The sequence below is a fragment of the Pteropus vampyrus genome, unplaced genomic scaffold (assembly GCF_000151845.1).
Source record: "Pteropus vampyrus isolate Shadow unplaced genomic scaffold, Pvam_2.0 Scaffold339, whole genome shotgun sequence".
Taxonomy (NCBI): domain Eukaryota; kingdom Metazoa; phylum Chordata; class Mammalia; order Chiroptera; family Pteropodidae; genus Pteropus; species Pteropus vampyrus.
Window position 1 is genome coordinate 1,808,352 of NW_011889120.1, and position 25,210 is coordinate 1,833,561.

Here is a 25,210-nt window from a genome sequence, read left to right on the forward strand (position 1 = left end):
GTCTTTGACCACCAGTGCCTGCATGCAGCTGGCACCCATCCTACAGACAACAGCCACGTAGGCAGAGCAGCCACGGCCATCTGCGGGCCGTGAGGTGTCCTGGGGCTGCAGAAACTCGAAAGCACCATCTCCTAAAGATATGCTCTCAAGTTAACAGGCATCAGTTAACTCCTAATTTTCGATGACAATTTAAAAGGAGAAAAATCTCTTTAAAAGTTGTCTCCGTTGTCAGCGACTAACCATCACTGCTGCTTACCTCCATATGTTCTGGGGAAAACCAAGGGCACATCTTTCTCTGACATGAACGTGTAATGAAAGATATTGGTGGTCGTATGCTCTTTATCGTGCAGAGAGGCTACTTCACTATGTACTCTGACTTGAATGTAATTGTCTTGAGTAAAGCAAACCTAAGAGATTAGAGACATGACAGTCAGTCAGTCAATCTCATTGGGAAGGGGGAACAAAGCAGTCATAAGAGATGCAGTGGCTTCTCTTTCAGGCCCAAATGATAAAAAATTGTATTTTATCTTGTCGCACACCTACCTGGGAAGAAAGAAACAGCAACGATCCAACTTCGACAGGTTTCTGAAACATGATATCATCCACTGCTACTACAAACGGTCGGGAACCACTATTGGGGAAGGCAGAATTTGGGGTCAACTGCAAAATTCAGATGATCTCTATTTTTTTCCCTAACAATGAGCTGAAACAGAATTTAAATGATTAAAGAATAAACCTAGAGAAGGAGAAATAACCATACCAGTGAGGAATAGTAAGAGACGCCAGTGGGCTCAGATCTATGCCAAAATCACTCTATCTTTTCCCTTCAGCATATCATCACCTCCTTTTCTCAGGTCTTTTCAGGTGTACCTCAGAAATACTGCGGGTTCAGTGGTTCAGTTCTACACCATACAGTAAAGTAAGCATTGAAATAAAGTAAGCATTGAAATAAAGTGAGTCATAATCTTTTTGCTGGTGGAGGATCCTGCCTTCAATTTGTAAAAAAAAAAAAAAAAAACGCAACATCTGTGAAGTGCAATAACTTACCTAGTCGGAGCTACAGTCCTAAAATGAAGATCGAACTCAACCGGTATCAGTGTGGTATTTCTTTTAAAACACAACGTATTTCCCAGCACTTCCATACTGCTCTATAATGTTTCATTCGGGTGCGATAGCATAAATCGCTTCTCAAAAGTTAAGACGACCTTAAATCTAACTCACCCAAAGTTACAAGCAGTAGCCCATGCAAGTTCATATGCTTTCCTCATGAGGAAACCGCCAAAGATCCGATTGAAAATGTTCCTCTCCTACAGGATATAAAATAAATATTAACAAATACAAACTCATGGCCACCCTCGTATACAAAACAAAGGAATCAATGCCATAGAAATGGAGGCAAATTTAAAGGTGTCAAATTGTAGATGAGTATCACGAATTCAAGTTATTCTATTTATATTTTTCACCAAATTACAATACCTGAGGGTGGCAGATTTCCAAGCTCTTCAGCTTTGAATTCTCCATCCACACTGCATTAGAGGGCAAAACTCGACTTCGAAAACTTGCAGTCCTGTGCAAAGGGAGAGTCAGTAAAGCCTGTTAAGGACATGGTTCGGCTGCTGAAAAGTAAACTATTTGCAAACAATCCCAATATGTTCAGGCAAGCTTGGTTCTGGAGAAGTCCAAGGTTTAAAGGCTTTCCCAACATGGACTCTCACCAGCCTCACTTACTTCGAATCCAGTGTGCTAAGAAACATCTCATGTATAGTCGTCTTCTCCTCAGCACTGGGAGCCATTTTCAGTAACGACATGGAGCTGAAGGCGATCCTTCTCCCCTTGTTCACTGGAACGTGGGACAATAGAAAGAGCCACAATCAGGAGAGTCACACTACACATTGGGGTTCCTGAACTGGGCTACCCTGCATCCTACAAAAGCAGTATTCCCGGAGAGCAAAAAGCCCGCTGGAACTTACACATACATCCCACATAAAACTGTTGGTGATTCTCTGCTTCCACATGGAAGTCGTATCCGCTCAGTGTGAAACCACTTATAACTATCCTGACCTAGCGCCCTGACCAGCAGTTATTTCATTAAGATACATTTCTCATTTCATTAAAAATGACAAAAACAAATGACTTCAATTAATAAATATTGGTTGATTGATAAAATTGTTCAAAATATGGACTCCACAGAACAAAAAATAAGGTATTTTTAATTTCAGTGAATCCTTGGCATTATTAAGACACCTGACTGGTATATGAAGTCCATATATACTCCTACATAATCTCCTCTACAGTACAATGTGCTCTTTAAAGTTTATCTTATTATAAACAAATTAATATACATTCTCCTTTTCTAAAGAGCTCTTCTTCCTCAGGGCCTTCAGGGATGAGTGGGTTTACAAATGCCGGCCTAAAGAGAAGGAAAGAGTACAGTTAAAATGTGCCATCATCTAATAAGAATGGAAGATGAACAACTACCCGCTAGTTTTAAAGTCTTTGCTGTTCGTTTTGGGTAACACTTACTGACGGCTTCACACAAGAACGCGGAACAATTAGGAGAGGCTTCTGGTTACAGCCTTACCTGTACACCAGAAAGTTCACATTATGAAAAGGACATGGCCGTTTGCCAAAATGTTTCACCTGACCCGAATCATGAGGGAACAGTCAAAATAGGTTGTAGAACATTCTACAAGACAACTGGCCCGGACTTTTCAAAAATGTCAACGTCTTAAGAGACAGAAAATAGCAGGGGGACTATTTTAAAGAAACATGATAACCAACTGCAATACACGATCCTTGATCAGATCCCGATTCAGGGGAAGAAGCTACAAAGGATATTTCGAAGACAACTGGCAAAGTCTGAATATGGATCATATATTAGATCATATAATTCTATCGCTGTTAAATATCTTGGATATAATAAAGACACTGAGGTTACGTAGGAGAATTATCTTATTCTTAGGAGATACATGCTGAACTACTTCTGGGTGTAATAGTCTCAACTTACTTTTAAATGAATCAGGGGGAAAATGTGTATGTGTGTGTGTATTTATACAGAGGGTGGGAAAATAAAGCTGGTGGTAAAATGTTAATTGGTGAATTTAAGTGAAGGGTATGGATATTCAATACATTATTCTACTTTTCTGTAGGTGACAAATTTGTGTAAATAAAAAACTGAGTGAAAAGGAAGATAATATTTCACCGTGGTAGAATCCAAAAGTTTGATGAAACAACAATGGAAACAAAAGAACTGAAAAATGGCAGCTTAGAAAATTGAAATACATCAGCTCAGAGAGGAACTTGCCCTAGTTGATAAGGGAAATGTCTTCTTTACAGAACGCCAGCTAACGTCAAAGGAATGACAGAATTTGAGGATCGCTTTACACCCCTGCATGATTAAAGCAATGATCATCAATGGACATTAAGATCCCTGGAGAAAGACTGATGGGGACCTAGCTATGTGCAGATGACAAAGTATACTTTGGATGTACCCTACATTGCACTACATCCTGTAGATCATTGCTGATCATAAACAGATTAACTGGACTTGACAGTGGCAAGATCGGTATGTTACTACTTGAACTCATTCATCAATTTTAGCATCCCTGTGAGTGGATAATCTATACCTCCTGATGTGAAGCAATATGAGACACCAGATACGTAGATAGCATTACCTATGAAGTGCTCTCGCCAAATATGTTGATCGAGAATCTAATCAAGGCTTTAGATCTAACTTCAGTTTACAAAAATACCCGAGGTAGAGAAACAAGTCCAAAAGATATATACCATGAGGAAGCGACAAGATCAATCCAGACACCTGGACATTGTATAGAAGAATCAATATGGCCTTACAATGTGGTGACACACAACTATTCTGGTATAAAACAGCCTTAATAGACCGTAGAACTCTGTGAATACACTAAAAGCCATTAAATGGTACACTTTCAATGCATGAATTGTATATATTAATTGTATCTCAAGAAAGCCACTAACAAAAAAAAAAAAAAAAACAGGCTTAAGAGTCAAAAAATCAAATGTGATATGTGGACCTCGTTTGAATCCTAACTTGAACAAATCATTAAAAAGGTATTTGAGAAAAACAATAAGAACTATTAGGATATAGTAAGGATTTCCTAGCATTTTTGTTAAAACGTGCTAATGGTTATGTAGTTACTTAAGAAAATATCCTCATTTTTAAAGAGAAGCCTACACTTAATTATTTAGAGGTGAAATGTCATTATGTCTGGAATTTGCTTTAAAATACTATAAAGAAAATAATATACTTAAAAAAAGATGAAGCAACTATGGCAAAAATGTTAAAATTCTTAAGTCTAGGTGATGAGTACACAAACATTTGTTACATTCTTCTGTCCAGTTTTATGTATCTTTGAAATTATTCAAAATAAGGAATTAGGAAAAAACAACAATTACCCTTTATTTTCAGAGTCACGAGCCACCATTACAAATGTTGCCTCCAAAACAGGACAAAATTCATTGCCATGTAACTAGAGAACAGAGGAAAGAAAACGCAGATGTAAGAAACGCATTTCCTGGGAAGACCCACTACGGTTCTAATAGGTAGCACACATACTTTGAGAAAGGCAGAAATTAGAAAAGGAAAAGTGCATTCAATAACCACCAGCTGCTGAGCTGCCAGGCACAGAACCAGGCACTGGGTGGGAGTGGCAGCATGACCAAGGAGCCTGTGGGCTGGCAAGGAAAAGATCCCCCAAATCCCCACCAGTGCCCTGTGAGGGGTGCTGGGAAGGACACGAATGACGGGTTCTGGAGCTGTGCGTGACTGAGATCCAAGGGCTAGGGTCACAGAGGGACCTTCTGGATCATCATTTCACTGTCCTGCATCATGCAGAATCCCGGCTTTCTTCAGGCCTACCTGTCCTCACAACGGCATACAGAGCCAGGTGGCCCTCCCACCGCTCCCACAACATGACTATTTCCAGGGAACTCTGGCGTGCCAACTACCAGCGCATGTTTGTGTTTCCCTAGCTGAGTCCAGGGGCTCCCAAGAGGGGGTCAGATCGGTGATAATTCTGTGGATTAAGCTAAATATTTATAATGCACAAGTCTTTGAGGTTTTAAGGTGTTTCTTTATCTCCTAGAAGTCTGTACTCCCAGGACAGTCATATCATAACCTGGGGTACAGTCGGTTCCTTCCTCATCAATACTACCTGTTCAGGCTCTATCGCCTTCTCCCTCGACTTTCTTCCAGCATCTGGTCTAAGCCTATTGGTCTTATATACGAACCCCTCGCCACAGAGCTCAAATTCCTCTCCAGTTCTCCAAACACTCCCTCCCGCACCGTTCTCCATAGCCACCCTAAACGGGAGGTCCTGGAATGGACCATGCTGTCGCCTCCCCTCCCTGCCTGTCCGATGCCTTCCTCATGGCTGCATTCCTCAACACACCCCTCCCCGCTCCTGCCCCATCCCTACTCCCCACACTGAGCTCACTGTTCCCTCCTTTGTTTGCCAGCTAAATGGAAACAAAGTCCTCTCCTGACTTATACTGAGAGGTTCTCAAGAGAGGTGGATACCACCCCTGTAGGGGCATTTGGAAATATGTAGAGCTGGTCTGGGTTGTCACATGGTTTGGGGGACGTGACTAGTGGAGTTGGGGTAAGCAAGGAGCTAAACAATCACAATGCAGGGGACAGTCCTGCAGAACAAAGAATTTTCCCACACACAATGCCAACAGTGTCTCTGCTGAGAAATACTGTCTAACACTTAACATACTATATAACAATCATTTATTTGTGTGGCGGCCTCCCTACTGCACCACGGGCTCCCTGAGGACAAAGAGCACTTTCATTCACATTGGTAGCCTAAGCACTTAGCACAAAGACTGGCAGATGACAGCCACCCGATCAGTCACTGCCTGATGTATGACAGAGGCAGGTCATTATTGAGAACTACTAGAATGTAAACTCCAAGAGAAGGGAGCTGTGTCTTGCTCACAGCTGCATACCTAGCACAGAACAGGTACTCAGCCATAAATGGCTGCTAAGTGAATGTTGAATGGGCTCAGTAACTCACACCCAGACCCTGTTGTTGAAGAGCAGACAGCCCAGCAGAAGGGAAAGCGTGTTCGTAAGCAGCTCTGCGGAGCAGAGGCTGGCAGGTCAGAGAAGGGGTGCTGAGGAAGGTGCCATGGGGAGGAACCGGTACTGTGAGGAGGGGGGACCGGGGAAGGATTTGAGCATGGAGTGGCCGGGAAGCACAGGTGGAATGTGGATAAACAGAGCCAGAACACAAGGATTTCAAGCAAAGGAAAAAGCGTAAGCTATGATACTCATCTACTCGCTTACTGTTTAAATTATGGTTTATTATCATCAACACCTACTAGTGCCGAGCATCGGGAATGTAAAGATGAACAACCGCCTACTCTTATGATGCTCCAAGCATCTGGCAATGAGCTCTAAGAAGGCATATAAATGATGTCGGCGGGAATATAGGTGGAAAGGTGGGTTGGAGCTAATTTACAGAGCACCTTGGATCCTAACTAGTCTAAGGAGTTTAGACTTAAGCCACAGATAATGGTCACTGAAGGTTTTGGGGAAAGGGGAGTGATGTGACTTAAGGTTGGCTTTGGAAGATCTAGCTGGCAAAAATATGTAAAATTAATGGAGAGAGAGCAGGCCAGAGGCAAGCAGACTAAGGATAGTTTAGGTACTCACACAAAAGGCAGTGAGGGCTTGAAGGAAACACAGGGCCAACGGGAAGGGGAAGAAAGGACTCTGGTGAGCTGCTGAGGGTAATGAACTTGAAGACTCAGCAAAGGCTACACAGGAAATGGAAAACCTACAGCGATCACAAAGGTTTGGAGCTGGGGAACCAGGAGGTTGCCAAAGGGGAAACTAGAGGAAGATCAGGATTAAAAAGGAAGCTGATACACTCAGTTTGAAACACACTGGACTGGAGGTAGCAAGGGCACATGTGGGCCAAGGGATATAACAGGTACTTGGAAAGGGAGGTCTGGAGGGTCAAGCCCAGAATAGAGATTTGGGACCATCTCCATAGTAACAGTAATAAATTAACATTATTCCAACATCTGATTAGTGGTTACTGTGCGACAGGCAACGTACCAACTACTTCACATGGGTGGGTTGTTTTTCATTTTGCCCTTATTGCCCCATATAATGGGGTACTGTTTCCATGTTGCACTTGAGAAAACAGAGGTTCAGAGACGATAAGTGATCTACCCGCAGTCGCACGGCTACTAAGCAACAGAGCTAGGATTTGAACCTGTGCGCACCCAAACCAGAGGCAGAGCGCCAACCCCCAAACTCCCTCTCTGGATTGGAAAGGACCACTCAAGTATAAGTTATTAGGCAAAATGGCCAATGAGAAATGCAAATTTAAAACAAACATTTGTACTTGCCTGACATTGATTTTCATCGGCTCTTTCCTCTCAACAATTCCTGTATTTCTTTTTCTCTTGGACCTACTTGTCCAAGATTCAAATTGCCAAGATTCCCTAGAAAGCTGGTCCTATGCCAGGAATCTGCTGTGTGTGGCACCAAGCAGTCCAGGAATCGACCATGAAGATTAAAAAAGAATATGGACAAATCATAGCAGCATCTCCAACTTTGCTGTTTTGTTTTAAAAACAGTATTCCTGTCAGCTACAGCAACATGGGAGTTAAAGAATCCAACTGCTTACATATATCATCAAATAAAAAAACTACTGATTTTGACAAATAACTTTAATTACCGCAGAGCAAGCTTCAGACTTTTTCCAAAAGGTGAACTGCTTCATAATTCCGTAACAGAAAAAAATGTAGCTAATAACAGATGTACTGAATATTCTGGCACAACTGAACAGGTCATTCTTAAATAAGTTTTCATAATGAAATCTTGGACATACTCTGAATCATTTGATTTCTGCGCTATTATCCTCCTTGAGGTACTTTTTCTTGTCAAATTTCTTCATTTCTTTATAACAGCTATTCTGTATTTTGTTCATTAAAGGAGCTGCTCCTAACTTCTGTAATAGTCTAAATGACTCTTCTGGGTTACACTGTGTCCCCAAAAAGATGTGCTGAAGTCCTAACTCTCAGTACCTGTGAAGCTGACTTGATTTCGAAATAAGCTTGTCGCAGATATAATCGGTTAAGATGAAGCCATACTGGAGGAAGGTGGGCCCCTAATCCAGCATTATCGATGTCTTCATAAAAAGAGATGTGAAGACACAGACACACGAGGGGAAAATGCCATGTGACGATGGAGGCAGAAACTGAAGTGTTAGAGCTGCAAGCCAAGGAACGCCAAAGATTGGCAGCAAACCACCAGAAGCTAGGAAGGAGCGAGGAAGGATTCTCTCCTACAGATTTTAGAGGGAGCATGGTCCTGCTGAGACCTTAATTTTGGACTTCTAGTCTTCAAACTGAGGCAATTCATTTCTGTTGTATTAAGCCCCCTGGTTTGTGGTACTCTGTTACAGCAGCCCCAGGAAACTAAGTGACTAATCCCATTCATACCTAACATAACTCAGACTTCCGTGAAATTCTCTGGGGCAAAATTAGCAACAAACACCTTAATATGGAGCCGTATGTGATTTGAAAGTAATAAACAGTAAACATAAACGCCAAATAATGTGCCAGTCTTTGTCCGGGAGGAAGATTTTAATACCACGCCATCTGTAAGTTTTTCTAGAAGAAGTGAGCTATATACCTGTCTATGGACAGACAGGTAAATAAGAGCTGCTTTCACGGAGAGTAGCAGGTTATACTGGAACAAGGGGTCAATCTTTGAAAACAAACACACCTGGAACATTTTCATCTTCACTTCCATGGATGTCTTCCCCGCCCAACTAACATGGCCGCTGAACTTGATGTCCTGTTCTGGGCTTAGGCTCTTCTTACGCATGTCTGCAAAACAGAAAATCAATCTGAGTCCGAACCACACCCCAAATTTTCTGTACTGTAAACGAACAATTTCATCTGAAATTTTGGCAAATTCTACTACGTCTTTCCTTCGAAACTAAAAAGGACTTTTTTGACATACAAAAAAATTTTGTTATATCTTTTTGAAAAAGGTAGACAATGCGAAGAATATAAAAAATAAAACTGGAACCATGCAAAACACTTCCACCTAAAGATAATTATAATAAATATCTTGGTATATATATATATATAGCACTCTAGACATTTTCATATGCATATATACATAAAATTTTCCCCATAAAAGGAAAATATTTCCTCTTACCTCAATAATATCTTGTAATTACTAAGAATTCTAAGTATGCATAGAAAATAATACCACTTACCAATCCTGTCCACCAGGGCTGTAACTATAGATAAAGGAGACATCTTAGCTGAATGAATTTTGGTGTGCATGTAGCAAATAAGAACTGTAGGAAAACAGAAGAGAACCAAATAAAGGAAAAGCAAAATTATTCTCAACATTCATAATCTACTCCCTGAAATTCACAAAAAGTCTTATCTTGTTTTGAAGACCCAATCTCCCATGTTCCAACTGGTCTTATCCTAGGACCCGAGACTTACAAATTGAAGAGGTTTGGGAATCCTGTAATCTGACAGCCCGCTCAATTTTAGAACTGGTGAGGAGACCGAAGCCCAAAGCCCAAACCCACCAAGCGGCTGGCTTGTCACTACTCCGCAAAGACACAGTGCCTGAATCAGCAAAAGATTCCAGCACTGAGTCTGACAGCACCCAAACATCTTCAGAAAAGAGAAACAAATCACAAGGACTTGGCTACCTGTTTTCCTCCTGACTCTTTCCTAATCGTGAAGCAATTATTTTGCTCGGTTATCCCGTCTTCCTCATAACACCCTCAGCTCCTACACCACCCTGTGGGTCATCTGTATACTTCCCACATTTAGGGATTTTTAAAAACTATTTTCCATATTTTAACAAGCATTTCTATGTGCCAACCACGATTCTAATGCACATTACAAATACTAACTCCTTCAAAGTTGTATTATACTTCTGTGTTTAGCGGCCTCCCTGCATGCCCCATGACTCATTCAAATTTGTATAATCAACCTCAGAACTGGGTCTGTGCTCAAACAAGATTTCTTGAGTGAGAATAAATCCTTCTCTCCACGCACCTGCTAAAGGATATACTGGGGGAATGAGAGGCTAAAAGCAAAAAGCTCCATTTAAAAGCCTTAGTGGCACCCAGACACCATATGCATCTGGCCTATGGCAATATTAGTGGAAATGAAGAGAAAAGATCCAAGAGCTAATAAGAAGGGAGACTTGACAAGACTTCACTACGCCCAGGTTTCGAGCTTGCATGAGTGAAGGCGGTACATGTTTGCCGAAGAAGGGAATGCAGGAAGAGCAGAATGGGCTGTTTTCAACATGTTGAATTCAAGAAACCTATGGCTCATCTAAATGAAGACGTCCAGCAAGCAGGAGGACAAACTGGTCTGCAACTCAGAAAAGCAGGCCAGGAAATGGACCTTCCTAAGCATTCTACATACTGATAGCAACTGAAGCACAAGGAGTAAATTAGATTATTTCTAGAGAATGTACAGATAACAAAAAAAGGGCAGAACATAAAACCCTAGGGATAACTGGCATTTAAGGGATGATCCATAGAGAAAGAGGAGCCTATTCAAGAGACTAGGAAGGGGCAACTAGAGAGGCAGGAGGAAATGGCACCAAAGCCCAAGGATGAGTCTCACAGTATCAGGAGCTGCAAAGGGGCCAAGTTAAGTCCTGAAAAGCACTCAGCAGGTCACGCGATATGGGAGCCAGTGGAGAGCTTGGCATAGCAGTTCAACGGCATGAGGGGCAGAAGATATAACATGGCAGGCTGGGAAATAACAGGAGGTCAGAGTACAGAGGCAGTGAGAGCAAGTGATTTCTTCCAGTTCTTTCCAGAAAGTTAGCTCTGAAGTGAGGAAGAAAGACCATTCGAAAGTGTTATAAAAGAAGGGTCCTTTACCTATTTTTCATTTTAAGATGGAAGAAACGTAAATATGTTTTTAAATTTAGGGAAAAGAAAAGGTGAGAAAAGGCCTAAGATATTAGGGAGAAAGAATGTATGATAAGGCAAGTTCCTTGAAACGAAATATAATCAAGTGAACAGGTGAAAGGGATTGGCCATTAACAGCAAGTAATGGGGGAAAAACAGGGTAATGGCAGAGGAGTTTGTGTATTTAGGGACACCTAAGTAAATCAAAGTCAAATATTTGAGAGAGAGTGTGTGTGTGTGTGTGTGTGTGTGTGTGTGCGCGCGCGCATGTGCGTGTATGCGTGTAATTTTCTGTAAAGGCAAGTAAGAATTTTTAAGCAGATTTATTTAATCTGAAGAAAAAAGCAGCTAAGTATAACTCTAACAATAGCCTTATGTCTGTATTTTAGGAGCAAGCAGGGTGGCCCAGGGTGAGGTGCTGAAGCCCTAGTGGGGTCAGGAAGACTTGCAGAGAGGCAACAAGAGCGACAGCGCAGCATGGTGCAGCTTGGGCACAATGAGGAGGGTGACCTGCAGAAGGGGACCTGGCATGGCATGGGGTAGAACCCCAGAGAGGTGAGGGGAGCATCCGTGAGCGGCTAGGGGTAGCATGTATTAGGTAAGTAAATGTACTAAGGATAATGGAGCCAGTCGGAGAATGGAATTACAAATATAAAAAGGGAGGAAATAAGAATAAACCTGTGGTGTTGAACTGGAACTATCAGTGCGAGCCCATAGTTTTCACAAACAAACAGATAGATAAACACAGAGGTAAATGTATGTGGATGTGCAGATATTCCCCAGCTTGTCCACTGAAAGGGTGTGGGAGCAGTCACACCCCAGCAGCAACGACCGCTCCCAGCACCCAGACCTTGGTTTCTAAATATCATTCTCCATGAAAAAGAAGCAGGGCTCCTTAGAGGTTTGGCTGATTCTAGGTCTGGGGCAGGGAAAGTACAAATGCGCCTAGAACATCTTGCTGTGTCAGAAAGTGAGGAAGTGCTCAAAGAATAATGGGGACACATCAAAAAAACACAGAAGTCTGCTTCAACAGACTGGGACAGTCCTGGGACAATTTGAGAATCAAAACAGATGACAGTAACAGATTATAACTCATTCAATAAAATAGGAATCCCTGTGTCCTATAGATTTTAAAGTAATAAACTGACAGTCTGGTGAGGAATGGATACTTATAAGGTCTCAAAGTATCTCCCTACAAGGTACTTAGTTACAAAGGGAAAATGAGTAACTTTACAGTGAAGAAGCCTGGGAGACACCACCTTCATCAAGAAATCAAAGTTAACATCAAAGTAATAGGACAAATTAGAATTATGCACCACTTGATAAGATGTGATAAGAATACAGTATCCCTTCTGTGACAATCCTGCCAAAGATACACATCCTGAATCTAAAATTGGGGAAGCATCGAACAAACCCAAATTGAGAGAAATTTCCCAAAAGAACTGGCCTTTGACCTTCAAAAGTGTCAAGGTCATGAAAGTCAGGAAGACGGAGGCACTATTCCTGACACAACTAAATACAACGTGTGGTTCAGAACTGGATCTTTCTGCTATAAAGGCCCATTAGCAAAAGTTGAATGGGGTCTGAGGACTGAACAGTCTAATGTCTCAGTGTTATTTCCTCATTTGATGGTTATATTGTGGTTATGTAGGAGAATGTCCTTGTTTGTAGGCAATAGACATAAAAATATTTGGGGGTGATGTGCATGTCAGCAACATATTCTCACATCATTCAGGGAAGAACACTTCTTTGCGCTTATTTGCAACTTTTCCATAAGTTTAAGGCTTCTGAAGTTATTAGAAAGAAGGATTAATCATATTATAACTGTTGAATAGGAAGCTACATTTTGGGGGAAAAAATTATGACATGAGGTGCAGATGCCCTTCTTTTTCTGCTTTTTTAGAATATCCTCATGTGTGCAAGTTAAAGAATAAAGAAGGCCTTTCTAGCCATAAGATTCAATGGATAGCTGTGAGTTCTACTTAGAAATACTAAAATAATACCAGTACCTCCCAAGCTGTCAAGATCCTCAAGAATCCTGCCAAATCTGTGAAATAAAGAAAAGTGGGATTACATAAAAATCATGAATGCCTTTTAAAAAAAAATACACTTTGGGGTGATGAAAATATTCTAAAATTAATTGTGATGATGGTTGCACAACTCTGAATATACTGAAAACCACAGAATTGCACACTTTAAATAGGCGAATGGTATGATGTGTGAATTTTATCTCAAAGCTGCAATAAAGGAAAGAAAGAAAATAAAAACAAACAATACAAATAAAAATAGTGCTGCGTTACCTTACGGTGTTTTGAACAGTCAAATATTTCTCTCGTAATTCAGGCTGACTGCCCAAAGGCAAGAGAACTTCGATATAACTGTCTTTCATTCTCCTAGGTGGCAGTCCATTCTGTGACTTAGCCAAAAATCTATGAAGTGATTTTCTTTCCTCCATTATTTTCACATGATCTCTGAGAAGAAAGGATGAAAGCCTCATGAAACACAGGAGCAGTGCCACCCTGCAATTCCAGTGACATATGGGCCAGTCAGACACCCTCAAAGGAGGAAAGAGAACGTCTGGACCTACCTTATCTCCCCTTCCTTCCCTCCCTTTCCACCTGCCATTCGATGGAATTAAAAACTTCTGTTAAAATTTCTTAGAGTAAATAGGAAAAACATTTATTAAGTGACATACCCAAGTGAATCATATATTCACTCTCATCAAAAAGTACATTCGAATAATAGAACATTTGAAATCGAATTAAAAATACAAAGATGGACACAACAGTATATATATGGGATAAAGAACGACATGGCCACCGAACTCCATATTCCCATTTCTCACCTGGATGGTTCTCGTATTCTCTGTGCCCCAGCTCTCTCTCTCTCTCTCTCTGCCTTCAATTTCAGGAAAGAGAGACAGAGGAGGAATAATGGAGTATATCCAAAGAAGTATGGAAGGCAGAGCAGAAGGTAAAGAGGAAGAGAATGTGAGGAGGCAGAAAATAAATAAAAAGAAGAGATGATTAAGAAGAAGAGAGAGACAAGGGGATAGGGAACTCAAATGTTGACAATATCATTAATTAAGATGTCTTCCCAAGCTTCACTTACAAAGTATTTATTACTGCCAAAAAGATTTAGCCTACAAAAAAATATATGGGATATAGGAACAAGTTAAATGGCACCAGATAAATGCAGAATGTGAACCATTCAAGACAAATGGCTTGACCTCTTTAAAGGCAAGCTCACGGGGATTTAAAAAAAAGATATTATTCTAGATTAGCTAGATTAGGGGAGACTAAAGAGTCATAACCACTGACTGTAATAGGCGATTCTTTATTGGATCTTGATGTTTTTTAAAAACAAAGCTATAGAAGACATCCAAGGAACAGTTGAGGAATTCTGAATATGGAGGAGTAATATTCTATTAGGGGATTACTATCGATTTCACTACATAACAGAATGTCTCATTTGTTGGAGATATACTACTGCTCATTTTGTTACAAATGTATTTATTATTGAAGATGTATGCTAGAGTGTCATAGTACCTATAATCTACTTAGAAATAGTTCAGCCTAGATATATATATATATATATATATTGGTGGCAAATCTGGGAAAATGTTTATAAGTATCTGATCCAGAGGGGACATAGGTATTCTTTCTTTCTACTACTTTTTTCTTTCTTTCTACTTTTCAGTAAATTCAAATTTTCACATAAAAAGTTAAGAAGTCAATAGATAATTTCTATACCAACAACAGATTATTGTATGTCCAGTGATCACTCGTGCTGTTTCTTTTTATCTCACTTTAGTCTCAAAATTCTGTGCACCGAAAGAGATATTATTCTATTTTACATCAGGAAAATACTGAGTGGCAGACAAAGATTGCATGGGAACCTGGTTAGTCGTGAGCAGACGAGAAGGAATGAAGAAGTCAGGATGCATGAAATAGAAAAACCAGGAAACTTGGGTTCGAGTCCCAAACCCTGACACTTAAATCATTTGATCTGAGTTTCAGTTTCGACATATGTAAAAAAAAAAAAAGAAGGATGAGAACACATACCATAAACATATCACAAGTTTTGTCGAGAAGCAGTGAAGTAATATACCTGATTACAACTTTGAAAAATGTAGAGTATGTGTAAATCACATTATTTTATGAGATAATGCATTAACTGATTAATATGTTGGAATATTGATATTCTCCCTCAAGTAAAAAAAATACTTCTCAACCCATTTCTGAATGCAGGGTCCCCCACCCCCACAATGAGACCTTCCACTGAGCTTAAATAATGCCTAGCATACCACTTTAGGGATGAAAGAATGAATGAACACACAAAAGTGCATACCTCCAGTTTGTAGATACTCCTACTATCTCCCGCAACTTATCTCGAACTGAAACAAAAATAAAGAGGTCATTCCATGAAACGAGAAATATGAGAACTGGATTATGGCAACAAGCTCAAGAACTCTGAAAAGCAATTCATGCACTCAAAAGTTTTAAAGAGAAAAAATGGCGTAGATGACAGAGGCTTTGTTTATCCTGCATCAAAGTTGTGACAGAAACACGGAGCAAATAGCAAGCAAAGTCACCAGAGATCTAGATGAACAGAACTACTACAACTAGGGAGAGAAATAAGAAATCACCCTGCAATGGTAGGAGCGGGTGAAGACACAAAGCTGTCCAATCCTAAGCAGCTGAGTGGGACAAAGGCAGATGCCTCTTAAAGGGGCTATGTCCCGAATGGACTTTTGCAGTGACAGACTTCCTCACTCTGAGCACTAGTGCCGGGTCAGCTGCTGGAGGGGGACAGGGCACCAGGGACTTACAGGGGGACACCAAGTTGTTGGAGTGAGGGCCGAGGTGAGACTCGCTCTGTACAGAAGTGCCCGTGGTATGCACTGTTCCTCTGTTGAGCCCGCCCCCGTCCCAGTGCACGAACTCAGCACCACCATAGCTAAGACATCATCCAACTGAATAACAAAGGTCGCTCCACACAGAGGATTCCCTGAAACTCCACCTCCCCCAACTCGCAGCCCCACCCAAGCCATATCCAGTTGTGTCCTCAGCCAGTCCAGTGCTCTTTGCTGAGCCAACTCCAAGATCCGCACTGGTGGCAGCTGACCATAGTTTCTGCCGTGGCCTCTTGAGGCAACCATAAGCACAATCTGTGGATTGTTTGCTGAATCTTAACAGGTGACCCCGGAGGCTGAGGTGAAATTTGGCCTGCAGCTGAACCCCTCTCAGGACTGTGCCATGGGACACCTACTACACAAAGCCACGCTAATAAGACCGAGAGACTTAGGAGCTTTGCTTAGTACATAGAAACAGACACAGAAAGGCAGTCGAAATGGGAAGACAAAGAAACAGAAACCATACGAGAGAACAGAGATCCAGAAATAATGGAGTCAAGCAATCTAACAGATGCAGAATTCAAAACTGGTTATAAAGATGCTCAATGAACTTATAAGAAGTGTAGATGAACTCAGCGAGAACTTTAACAAAGAAATAAAAAACATTAAAATGGAAATGGAAATTATAAAAGGGAGCCAGTGAGAAATGAAGAACACATTATCTGAGATGAAGAGTATTAGAAGGAATCAACAGAATGAATAAAGAAGATCGAGGATGAAGAAGCCAAGGACCCTTGATCAGAATGGCAAGAAAAAAGAAGCCAAGACTATAATAATAATTTGATGAGCCTATGGAACACAAGTAAATGTAAAAATATCCGTGTCATAGGGGTACCAGAAGGAAAACAAGTTGAAGAGCTATTTGAAGAAATAATGATGGAAAACTTCCCTCATCTGGTGAAGGAAATAGACATACAACTCCAGGAAGCTCAGAGTCCCAAAAAAAATGAACCCAAAGAGGCCCACACCAAGACACATCATAATTAAAATGCCAGAGGTTAAATACAAAAAAAAAATCTTAAAAGCAGCAAGAGAAAAGCAGTTAGTTACCTATAAGGGAGCACCCATAAGACTGGCAGCTTGAGAAAGCAGGACAGAAGGGCTTGGCACAAAATATTTAATGTAATGAAAACCCAGGATCTACAACCAAGAATACTTTATCCAGCAAAGCTATCATTTAGAGTCGAAGGACAGATAAAGAGCTTTTCAGACAAAAATAAGCTAAAGAAAGTTATCAACACCAAACCAGTATTACAGGAAATATTGGAGGGACTTCTCTAAGAAGAAAAAACGTATCAAAACACGAAGAAAGAATGGTAATAACTATATTCCTATCAACAAGTACCTCAAGTGGAAAAGATTTAAGTGCTCCAATCAAAAGATAGAGTGGCTGAATGGATAAAACAAGACCCCTACGTATACTGCCTATGAGAGACTCACTTCAGATTGAAAGACACACAGAATAAAAGGAGATGGAAAAAGATATTGCCTTGATGGACCTAGAGAGTATTGTGCTGAATGCAGTAAATCAGATAAAGACAAATATCACATGATTTCACATATGTGTGGAATCTAATGAACAAAACAAATGACAAAAATGGAAATAAACATAGATACAGAGGATATTTTGAGGGCTACTAGATAGGAGAGGGGTTGGAGGGGACGGTGAAAAAGATCAAAGGGATTAAGAAGTCCAAATGGATAGGTACAAAATGGAGATATAAAGCGTAGCATAAGGAAAATAGTTAATAATGTAATAAGTATGTAAGGGGAAGACAGCACTAGATTTAGTGGGATGATCACTTTGTGAATTATACAGATCTCTAATCACTATGCTGCACAACTGAAACTAATATATTATTGAATGCCAACTATAATCGAAAAAAATTCATTGAATCGTACAATGTAAATACGAGCGACTAAATGTCTATTATATTTCAATAAAGCCGAGAAAAAAAAAAAAGCTTTAAAGAACCATGAATTTCCATTTAATGTCACAAAAACAGCTCCAAGAAAGGATCAGAGGCCTCTGCTTCCTGAAAACCTGAAATAACCATTGTCTCCTTAATGAAGAAAAGAATATCCTGAAGCAAGCACTATATAAACAAACAAAAAAGGGATGGGGCTATAGCAGTGTCAGGAGGAGTCCCTTTATGATGCAAATCTGAGTATCATTCTAATTCATTTTTCATATATTAATATAGCCTAATCGTTAGAAAAGTTTAAGCCAGAAAAATGAAGCAAAGATATAAACCAAGGAATAGCAAAGAATGCGATTTAATTTTAGTTAATGCCCACTGCCCAAAAGCTGAAGAATTATTGCAAAAGAAAGAATTAAGCACTCCGTTGATACTAATTACCATACACACCATGGTTCACGTGTATAGGTGAACATGCTATATGGATAAAGGGAAAATAAATTAGATAAGCAGTAGTAATCCAAATCTAAAAAATAAATCTATAGGATTTCAAATAATATGTTGAGTTCATATAGTTTTTTTCTAGCATTTTAAAATATGTACATTACATTTATAGGAAATTAACTACAACAATCCCTGGTCCTTCAATAACTAATAGATCAAAACCAAATATGGGTATATTGACATGCACTTTAACTTTCATGAAAAAAACAGTTGATTTTACTATCAAACAATTGTTATAGACCATAAATTTGGTGCAAACTCTAATTATAATTAAATCATAGAAAACTACAATAGCCATTAGTAAATTAGTCTTATTTGTTTTTCTTTCTCCTGAGTTCCTTGAATAAAAGAATGGACAGAAAGTACACAGAACAGTACACAGCCTATTGATGCTCACAGACATGAGATGAGTATTACTAATTTAAGTAGTCAATGTAAAAAAAAAAAGGCTGGTGCCGAGGGCCAAGAAGAATTTTAAATTATATTTAAACACTTATATTTCCACCCTTTAAAGAAGCTACGATTAATGAATACTCCTAAAATGATAAAGACATTCATAGTTTACATATCAGATTAGTAACTGAAATTAACTTCAATTAAGCATGGATTAAACAGGGTCCTTCTAACAAAACTGTAGACCAGGAGTGTTTAGTGGGAACAACTGAAGGGCTCATCTCTTACTTATACAGCAACAGATTTCTTTTTCCCACACATTCCCCTTCAGTACCCACACACAGGAAGTGGAAATCATTTAAAAAGCTCCATCCTCAAGGCTCCCAGGAACTCTACCCACAGTTATCCAGGTCATTTTATAAATGAGTTTATAAAAGATCTATCTTTGGTATGCCTCATTTCCCCTAAACTATCTATCTATACACCAAACAAATAAAACAGGTTTTTCCACAACATGGACCTAAAAAGCAAACACCCATGCTTGCCTTCATGAATATGGAAGACTCTCTGCTTCTCGGGATTCTGGGATCCCTGAGTCAGCCCTCTGCCAGGAGTAAGCAGCTCCCTGTTCAAGGTAGAAAGCCTACAAAAAAGGAAAAAGACACTCTTATAGTAGGTTCCATGGCTTCTTCTCTGGCAAGCCCAAATGCCTGTGCTCCTCCCAGAGTACTTGGCGATCCCATATCCTTAGCATAAAGTCATGTGCCACATAACGTTCCGGTCAACAACAGACTGCATATACAACAGTGGTACACCATATAGCTTAAGAGTATAGTAGGTTATACCGTCTAAGTTTGTGTAAGTATGTTCGCAACAACAAAATCACCTAACAATGCGTTTCTCAGAACTATCCCTGTCGTTAAGCGGCACATGACTGTATTGTATATTGTCTTGTAGTGGTCTGTACTTGTTTCTCAAGTATATGCATATTTGCATATGAGGCTACACTATAAATCATCTAACTAGAGTAAACATTTAAGAGCAGACACCAATTAGGTAACTATCTACAAAATAAATAATCAACCAGATTTAATAGATTTATTCTTGCTCTTTCTAGTTTATTAGCTTCAGAAGCCCAGAATCGATTTGGTAAACAGCTGAGTATATTAATTATGAACATTTATTTTGTTCTTTACTATCACACTATATCTCCTCAATGAATAAGCTAACCCCAATTATAAACTAATCAACTTTGAAAAGAGAATTAACCCTTCCCAGACTCAAAGTATTTATTGGACTTAGGCAGAAATTTCCTAATCCCCAATGAAATAAAAGCTATTTATCCAAATGTGCCTAACCTATTCTGCCAAAATAAGTTATTTATGTGGGTTTTGATTCCCTGTTGCTTTGTTTACTCCTAACCACACACTATAATATCAGGGATAACAAACACACATATAATATCAGGGATGGACAAATCGATCAGCTGAGAGCACAACTGAAGGCAAGGCATTGAAGAGGTCATGAACCCTAAATACTGTTACTCATTCCAGCTCAAGTCACTAGTAAATTCTTATTACCTGATGCCAGAACAAGTGAGGACTACCTCCTAAAAACGTATATTTTGAATCTTCTTTAGAACCAGATGTTACTATAGATTTCTCTTCTGAATTATAGCATTCAGAGAAAGTCTCTCAGTAAAAATATTTGGTGAGATCTACATGTAGTCTTGACACCTGTGCTGCTAGAACAAACCCTTGTCTTTTCACTAAATCAACTAATCTAACTGTAAAGAACACATAAATATGAGCACATGCTCAATGGCCAATTTAACTCCTCAGCCATCCAGTCATCACACTGGCTATGAAACAATCCCTGCTGGTCGACTACAACCAGAATGCTTACTGGAGTGTCTGGGGTTTGGGTTTTGTGTTTCTTCTTCAAACACATAGCTAACAAACCTCTATCTTTTTAGATCTATTTTTTTCATTATAAATTTTCTATTTCTGTACTTTTATATGTATGTTAATGTTTCAGTCTTCTTGTTCTTGACTTTCTAATTTGTATTTTTTCAGAACAGGATCTGAATTTTCTTTTTTTCTCATTACTTCATGCTACATATTTCCTGTAGGTTCAAATCCCTTACTGAAAGAAACAGGGTATGTAGTTCTTCATTCTTCCATCTCAAATCCTAGCATTCTGCAACTGAACATAGAAAGTTTTAAAAAGGGCACTGGAAAAAGCTAATATTTTCCATTGCTACTACTAGCTGAAAGAGAAAAAAAAAAACCATGCCCTCGACACATTAACAATTATAATAGATGCAGTAGGTGCTCCCAGTATAAGAAATGAGATCTGATTCTGAGTGATTAAATATTTTAAATACTCATTACAAACTAACAGGAGTTATATAACTGACCTCACATATTTGGATAAATATGTATATATACGCAAGGAATTTTGTTTTGTTACCCTAAGGAGCAGCATTTTCTGAAGAATGAGGAAAACCATCCCATCCTGCCTGAGAGGCCATATTGTGCAGCTGTTAAGATCCTGACCATGTTGTTGGTTAGCTGAGTGATCTTGGGCAAGTTATCTAACCTCTCTAAGCTTAAGTTTCCACATCTGTAAAATGGGGATAATAATCGTACCTATCCTATAGGACTGTCATAAGGATAAAGATGTTAACGAATGTTAAACCCTTAGGTGTGTACCTAGTACACTAACAAGTTCTCAAAAAACATTAACACTATGATGGCACATCTCTGAATGGAGACTCAAATAGAGACGGTAATGTTACCATCAGGGCTATCTGAACTCCGGCGCTGCCTCGGTAACACTGGAGATTCTTGGTTATTTTTGCTGACGCAGAGACAATTCCAGCACTGTTAGACTTATGAAATGTAATATTTATTAAAAGTATATTTTAGTAGGACAGGCCATGCTAAGGAAGCCTGTAGCCCCGTGTAATTTGGGAGATGAAAAGATAAAAGACAGAGTACACTCCAGAGGAGGAGCAGGTTTTCAGCAAAGAGGGCTGTAACAATGCAGAAGTGGGAAAGTCTGTATTATATTAGGACTGCCATGGGTGGTTACAAAGGCATTCCTAGGTGACTGGCGCGTGAGATCATTTTGATTGACATTTGGCTGCTATATAACTCCCTGCCTACTGCACATGTGCTTACCCAGAATTCAATCTGTTATAATTAGATTCATGAACGTCCAGGCATAGTCATATTATGATGGTATAATAAGGCTGAGGTTTGGGGCAGGTTAGAGTCGTACTTTTTACACAAGCCCATTTGTGGCTTGTTAGGCCAGTAGCTTTTCTGGCCCTAAGATTTGGGTTAATTTATAACCCTAAAAGGGGCAGTGTTTCTGGGAGGTCCTTAAGGAAGGTCTTCAAGGGAGGTTTCTATGGTTACATAACTGGGCCTTCACTCCTGTTCCTCATGTCTGTCTAACTACCTAACAGTAAAGAAGAGAGTTGATGAATATAGAGTAATACTTGGGCCAAATTACATAGAAAATTGTGGTCCTGCAGCCCTGTTCTTTGCACACTACCTTAAGAAATAGGGAAATATATCCCTGTAAACAATAAAGGCACAATTTGAATGCTTTTTAAAAAACTGTTGACTGTACTAACCATGTATTGGTATAATAATTTTTTATTATCTTGTGAACATTCAGCTTATGGTAATTTTTCACTACAATTTGGTATCCTAACTACTGGTAATCGGATAAAAACTGTGGGCCCTCATTCGATGGGGCAGGGTTCATTTTACTGACACACAAAATGGTATATACTATTCCAGAAGATCCATAGACCACTCCCTTTTGACACCCCCACAGGCCCCTATATTTAAAAGATTTGGGTTCAGATCAACCTCCTGAAGAAACTGAGGCCCAAAGAAATTAGATGACTTTTCTCCAGTGTCAGTAAACTAAACTGAGCCCAGTTCTTCTAATCTTAATCTCTCTCTCTCTCTCTCACTCACACACACACACACACACACACGCGCACATGCACACGCGCAGCTGCTCTTTTCACAATCTCAGCTATTTCATGCAGCACTGAGGTGGAGGGAGTGGAAGAATGACTAAACCACTACTCAAAACCTCAGTATCTCAGGGTTACTAGTTTATTCCCTGATAAGCCCTCAGGAGTTTAGAGCAAAACCCCTACTAGACCTTTAGAAGAAACTGTCATGAGCTTTTTGAGACACTCAGGCCCTAGGACTCCATCACTGAACGTTTCCAATGAAAGGAGACCAAGGAGCCCAATATCTCCGTGCCTTGCCTAGGGAACCACAGAAATCACCTGAAGGCATAAACAGACGTGTCCTGGCTCTGTTCTGGGTTCCAAGCTTAGGGTGGGTGTCCGGGAAGTTTTTAGTACAAAAACAAGAAATGTCACTCATGCCTTTCACTCTGAGGGAATGCCTCAATTTAGATACTAAATGAATTCAGGTGACGCTTTTGTGAGTATGGGGGAAAAAATAAGCTACAAAGATTGCCCACCAGTCAAATAACCTGATCATTTCCGACAGTCTGTATTCCTTGATGGACTCTTTCTCTCACTAGACGCTAAGGGTACCTGCTTAAGGTTCAACAGGACTCAAGAAAGGAAAGCAAGTTTATGCGAATTCAGTGCAAAGAAAGAGGACTTCCAAATTGGTAGAGGAGAGATCAAGAAAAAACACATGGACAAGATTCTGGATCTTGCAGAAGACCTTTCACATCACGTTCAATGCAAGATAAAACCAACTGTGGCCCTTCTTAGAACGACTTTCAACCTGTCTTCAGAGAGTGTAATGAAGTTTTTTTATTTAAGTGCTGTAAACAAGAAACAGAGAAAGTACCTTTTTCAACTGATAGCAAGATCCATAGGGAGAGTGAGAGATCCAGGACCCCCTAGAGAATTGATGGAGATCAATGTCAAGCACTGTGGGCCACACCAGGGGGTGGCTGGCTCACCTGCAGCGGGATGATTCCAGAAGCTGGAACTGGGGGTAGGACCCTAAGACCCAACCAGGCAGAAAGAACTTGAAACAGCTGGAATGCTCTGGTGAAGGTTAGGAGAGAGCCAGGCATGCCTTGGAGCCTTAGGCCTTAACTGGGCAAACTGGGATGATGACACATATAAAATGGCATCCTCTTCGTCCATGTGACCCAATCAAAGCCCCCCCCCCCCGCTTTACAGGGTCTTGCTGCTCATTAAAGGTAATCTGTACCAGGGGTCCTTGTCATACAGTCCTGTGATTCTGAGAGCTCGGAAGGTACCCTGCAATCTCTGCCCACATTACAACACACTTAAGTCTGACTCCAAGCGAGTCTAGAACTTAACCCTAAAAATGCTCTCCAAAGAAGTGCAATGGGTTAAAAAATAACGTGGAACTCTAAATATTAGCTTTCTGACAAGGGGCTACCCCTAATCCACACCTCTGATGAGCAAAAAGAAAGGAATTTCAGGGAACACCCAACTTCCTCCCTTTAAAGTGCTATGCTTTTAATATCACACTCCGAGCCAGAAGACGCTTAAGAGCGGGGTGCCCCACCCTAGGCCGGCAGGCCCGCGTCCGGGCGAGGTCGCAGTAGGAAGACGTCCTTTCCCATCCGGCCCCACATTCTGCCCAGATGCCCATGGCATTAGTCTCACCCGCTGCGGGCCGGCTTATTCTGTCCGGGCCCGCTAGCAGCTCCGAGAGCCGGCGTGGGCGCCCCCCGGCCACTTACCGAAGCGCCGCCCGCCTCATCGCGCTCTGCAGCAGCGCACGCGACCAGAGACCCATGACCCCCGCGCACGTCGGCGAAGATAAACAGAAGCGAGGGCGAGGGCGAGGGCGAGCCCGAGCGTCTGCGCGGGATCAGAACTCACTCGGCACGACCACACCCTCAAAGCGAAACCGCCGGAAGGCGGGACCCCTACCTACCCACGCTGCCTGGAGGCGGGGCCTAACTGCCGGGGGCGGGGCCAAACGGTGCCTGAAGCCCAGTTCATTGGCGGGAAGCTGGAGTCCGTCTCTGTGAAGTAGCAGTGGGGAGCCTGTCCCCGCCATTGTTGATTAAAAAAAATGCACCACGCAGCACGGCCAGGATGTGATGTGAAGGCGAGGTGCGGCCAAGTCCTTAGAGCTTGTCTCCGTTCTCTCTCTTCGCTCAAGGCTGAGCGACCTTGATCCCCCAGGCCTTGGTCCTTGCCCTTGATTGCACGTTGCAACTGGGGACCTTCGTCCCCAGTCCATGGTCCTTGCCCTTGATTGCACGTTGCAACCTTCTGAGCAGCTTTACAAAATACTGATGCCTGGCCCACACTTCCAGGAGATTCTGATTTAGTCAGCCAGGGTTGCGGCCTGGCCTTTAGACAAAGGCTCCCCAGGTGATGTTAACGTAAGCAGAGGTTGAGAACTACTGACCTAAAGGCTAAAAATTGTACCTCTTCTAATCTCGGCCTGCCCCCTAGTGTTGAAAAGTTGGGAGATCTTGGCCGGCTCAGAGAAATTCAAGGCCATGGA

The 25,210-nt window shown here is 40.9% G+C and overlaps 1 protein-coding gene across 1 annotated transcript in view; it reads right to left on the minus strand.

The window, feature by feature from the left end:
- ACOT9 (acyl-CoA thioesterase 9) overlaps positions 1 to 24,595 on the minus strand; it is a 28,702-nt gene extending 4,107 nt beyond the window's left edge. The window contains 15 exon segments of the mRNA XM_011378450.2: positions 257 to 407; positions 544 to 631; positions 1,222 to 1,307; positions 1,477 to 1,567; positions 1,729 to 1,840; positions 2,343 to 2,410; positions 4,432 to 4,505; positions 8,783 to 8,886; positions 9,285 to 9,368; positions 12,974 to 13,011; positions 13,265 to 13,435; positions 15,315 to 15,360; positions 18,249 to 18,275; positions 19,241 to 19,338; positions 24,432 to 24,595. Of these exon segments, the coding sequence (XP_011376752.2) occupies positions 257 to 407; positions 544 to 631; positions 1,222 to 1,307; positions 1,477 to 1,567; positions 1,729 to 1,840; positions 2,343 to 2,410; positions 4,432 to 4,505; positions 8,783 to 8,886; positions 9,285 to 9,368; positions 12,974 to 13,011; positions 13,265 to 13,435; positions 15,315 to 15,360; positions 18,249 to 18,275; positions 19,241 to 19,338; positions 24,432 to 24,487 (1,294 nt within the window). The 5' untranslated portion in view covers positions 24,488 to 24,595.
- Positions 24,596 to 25,210: the final 615 nt, after the last annotated feature.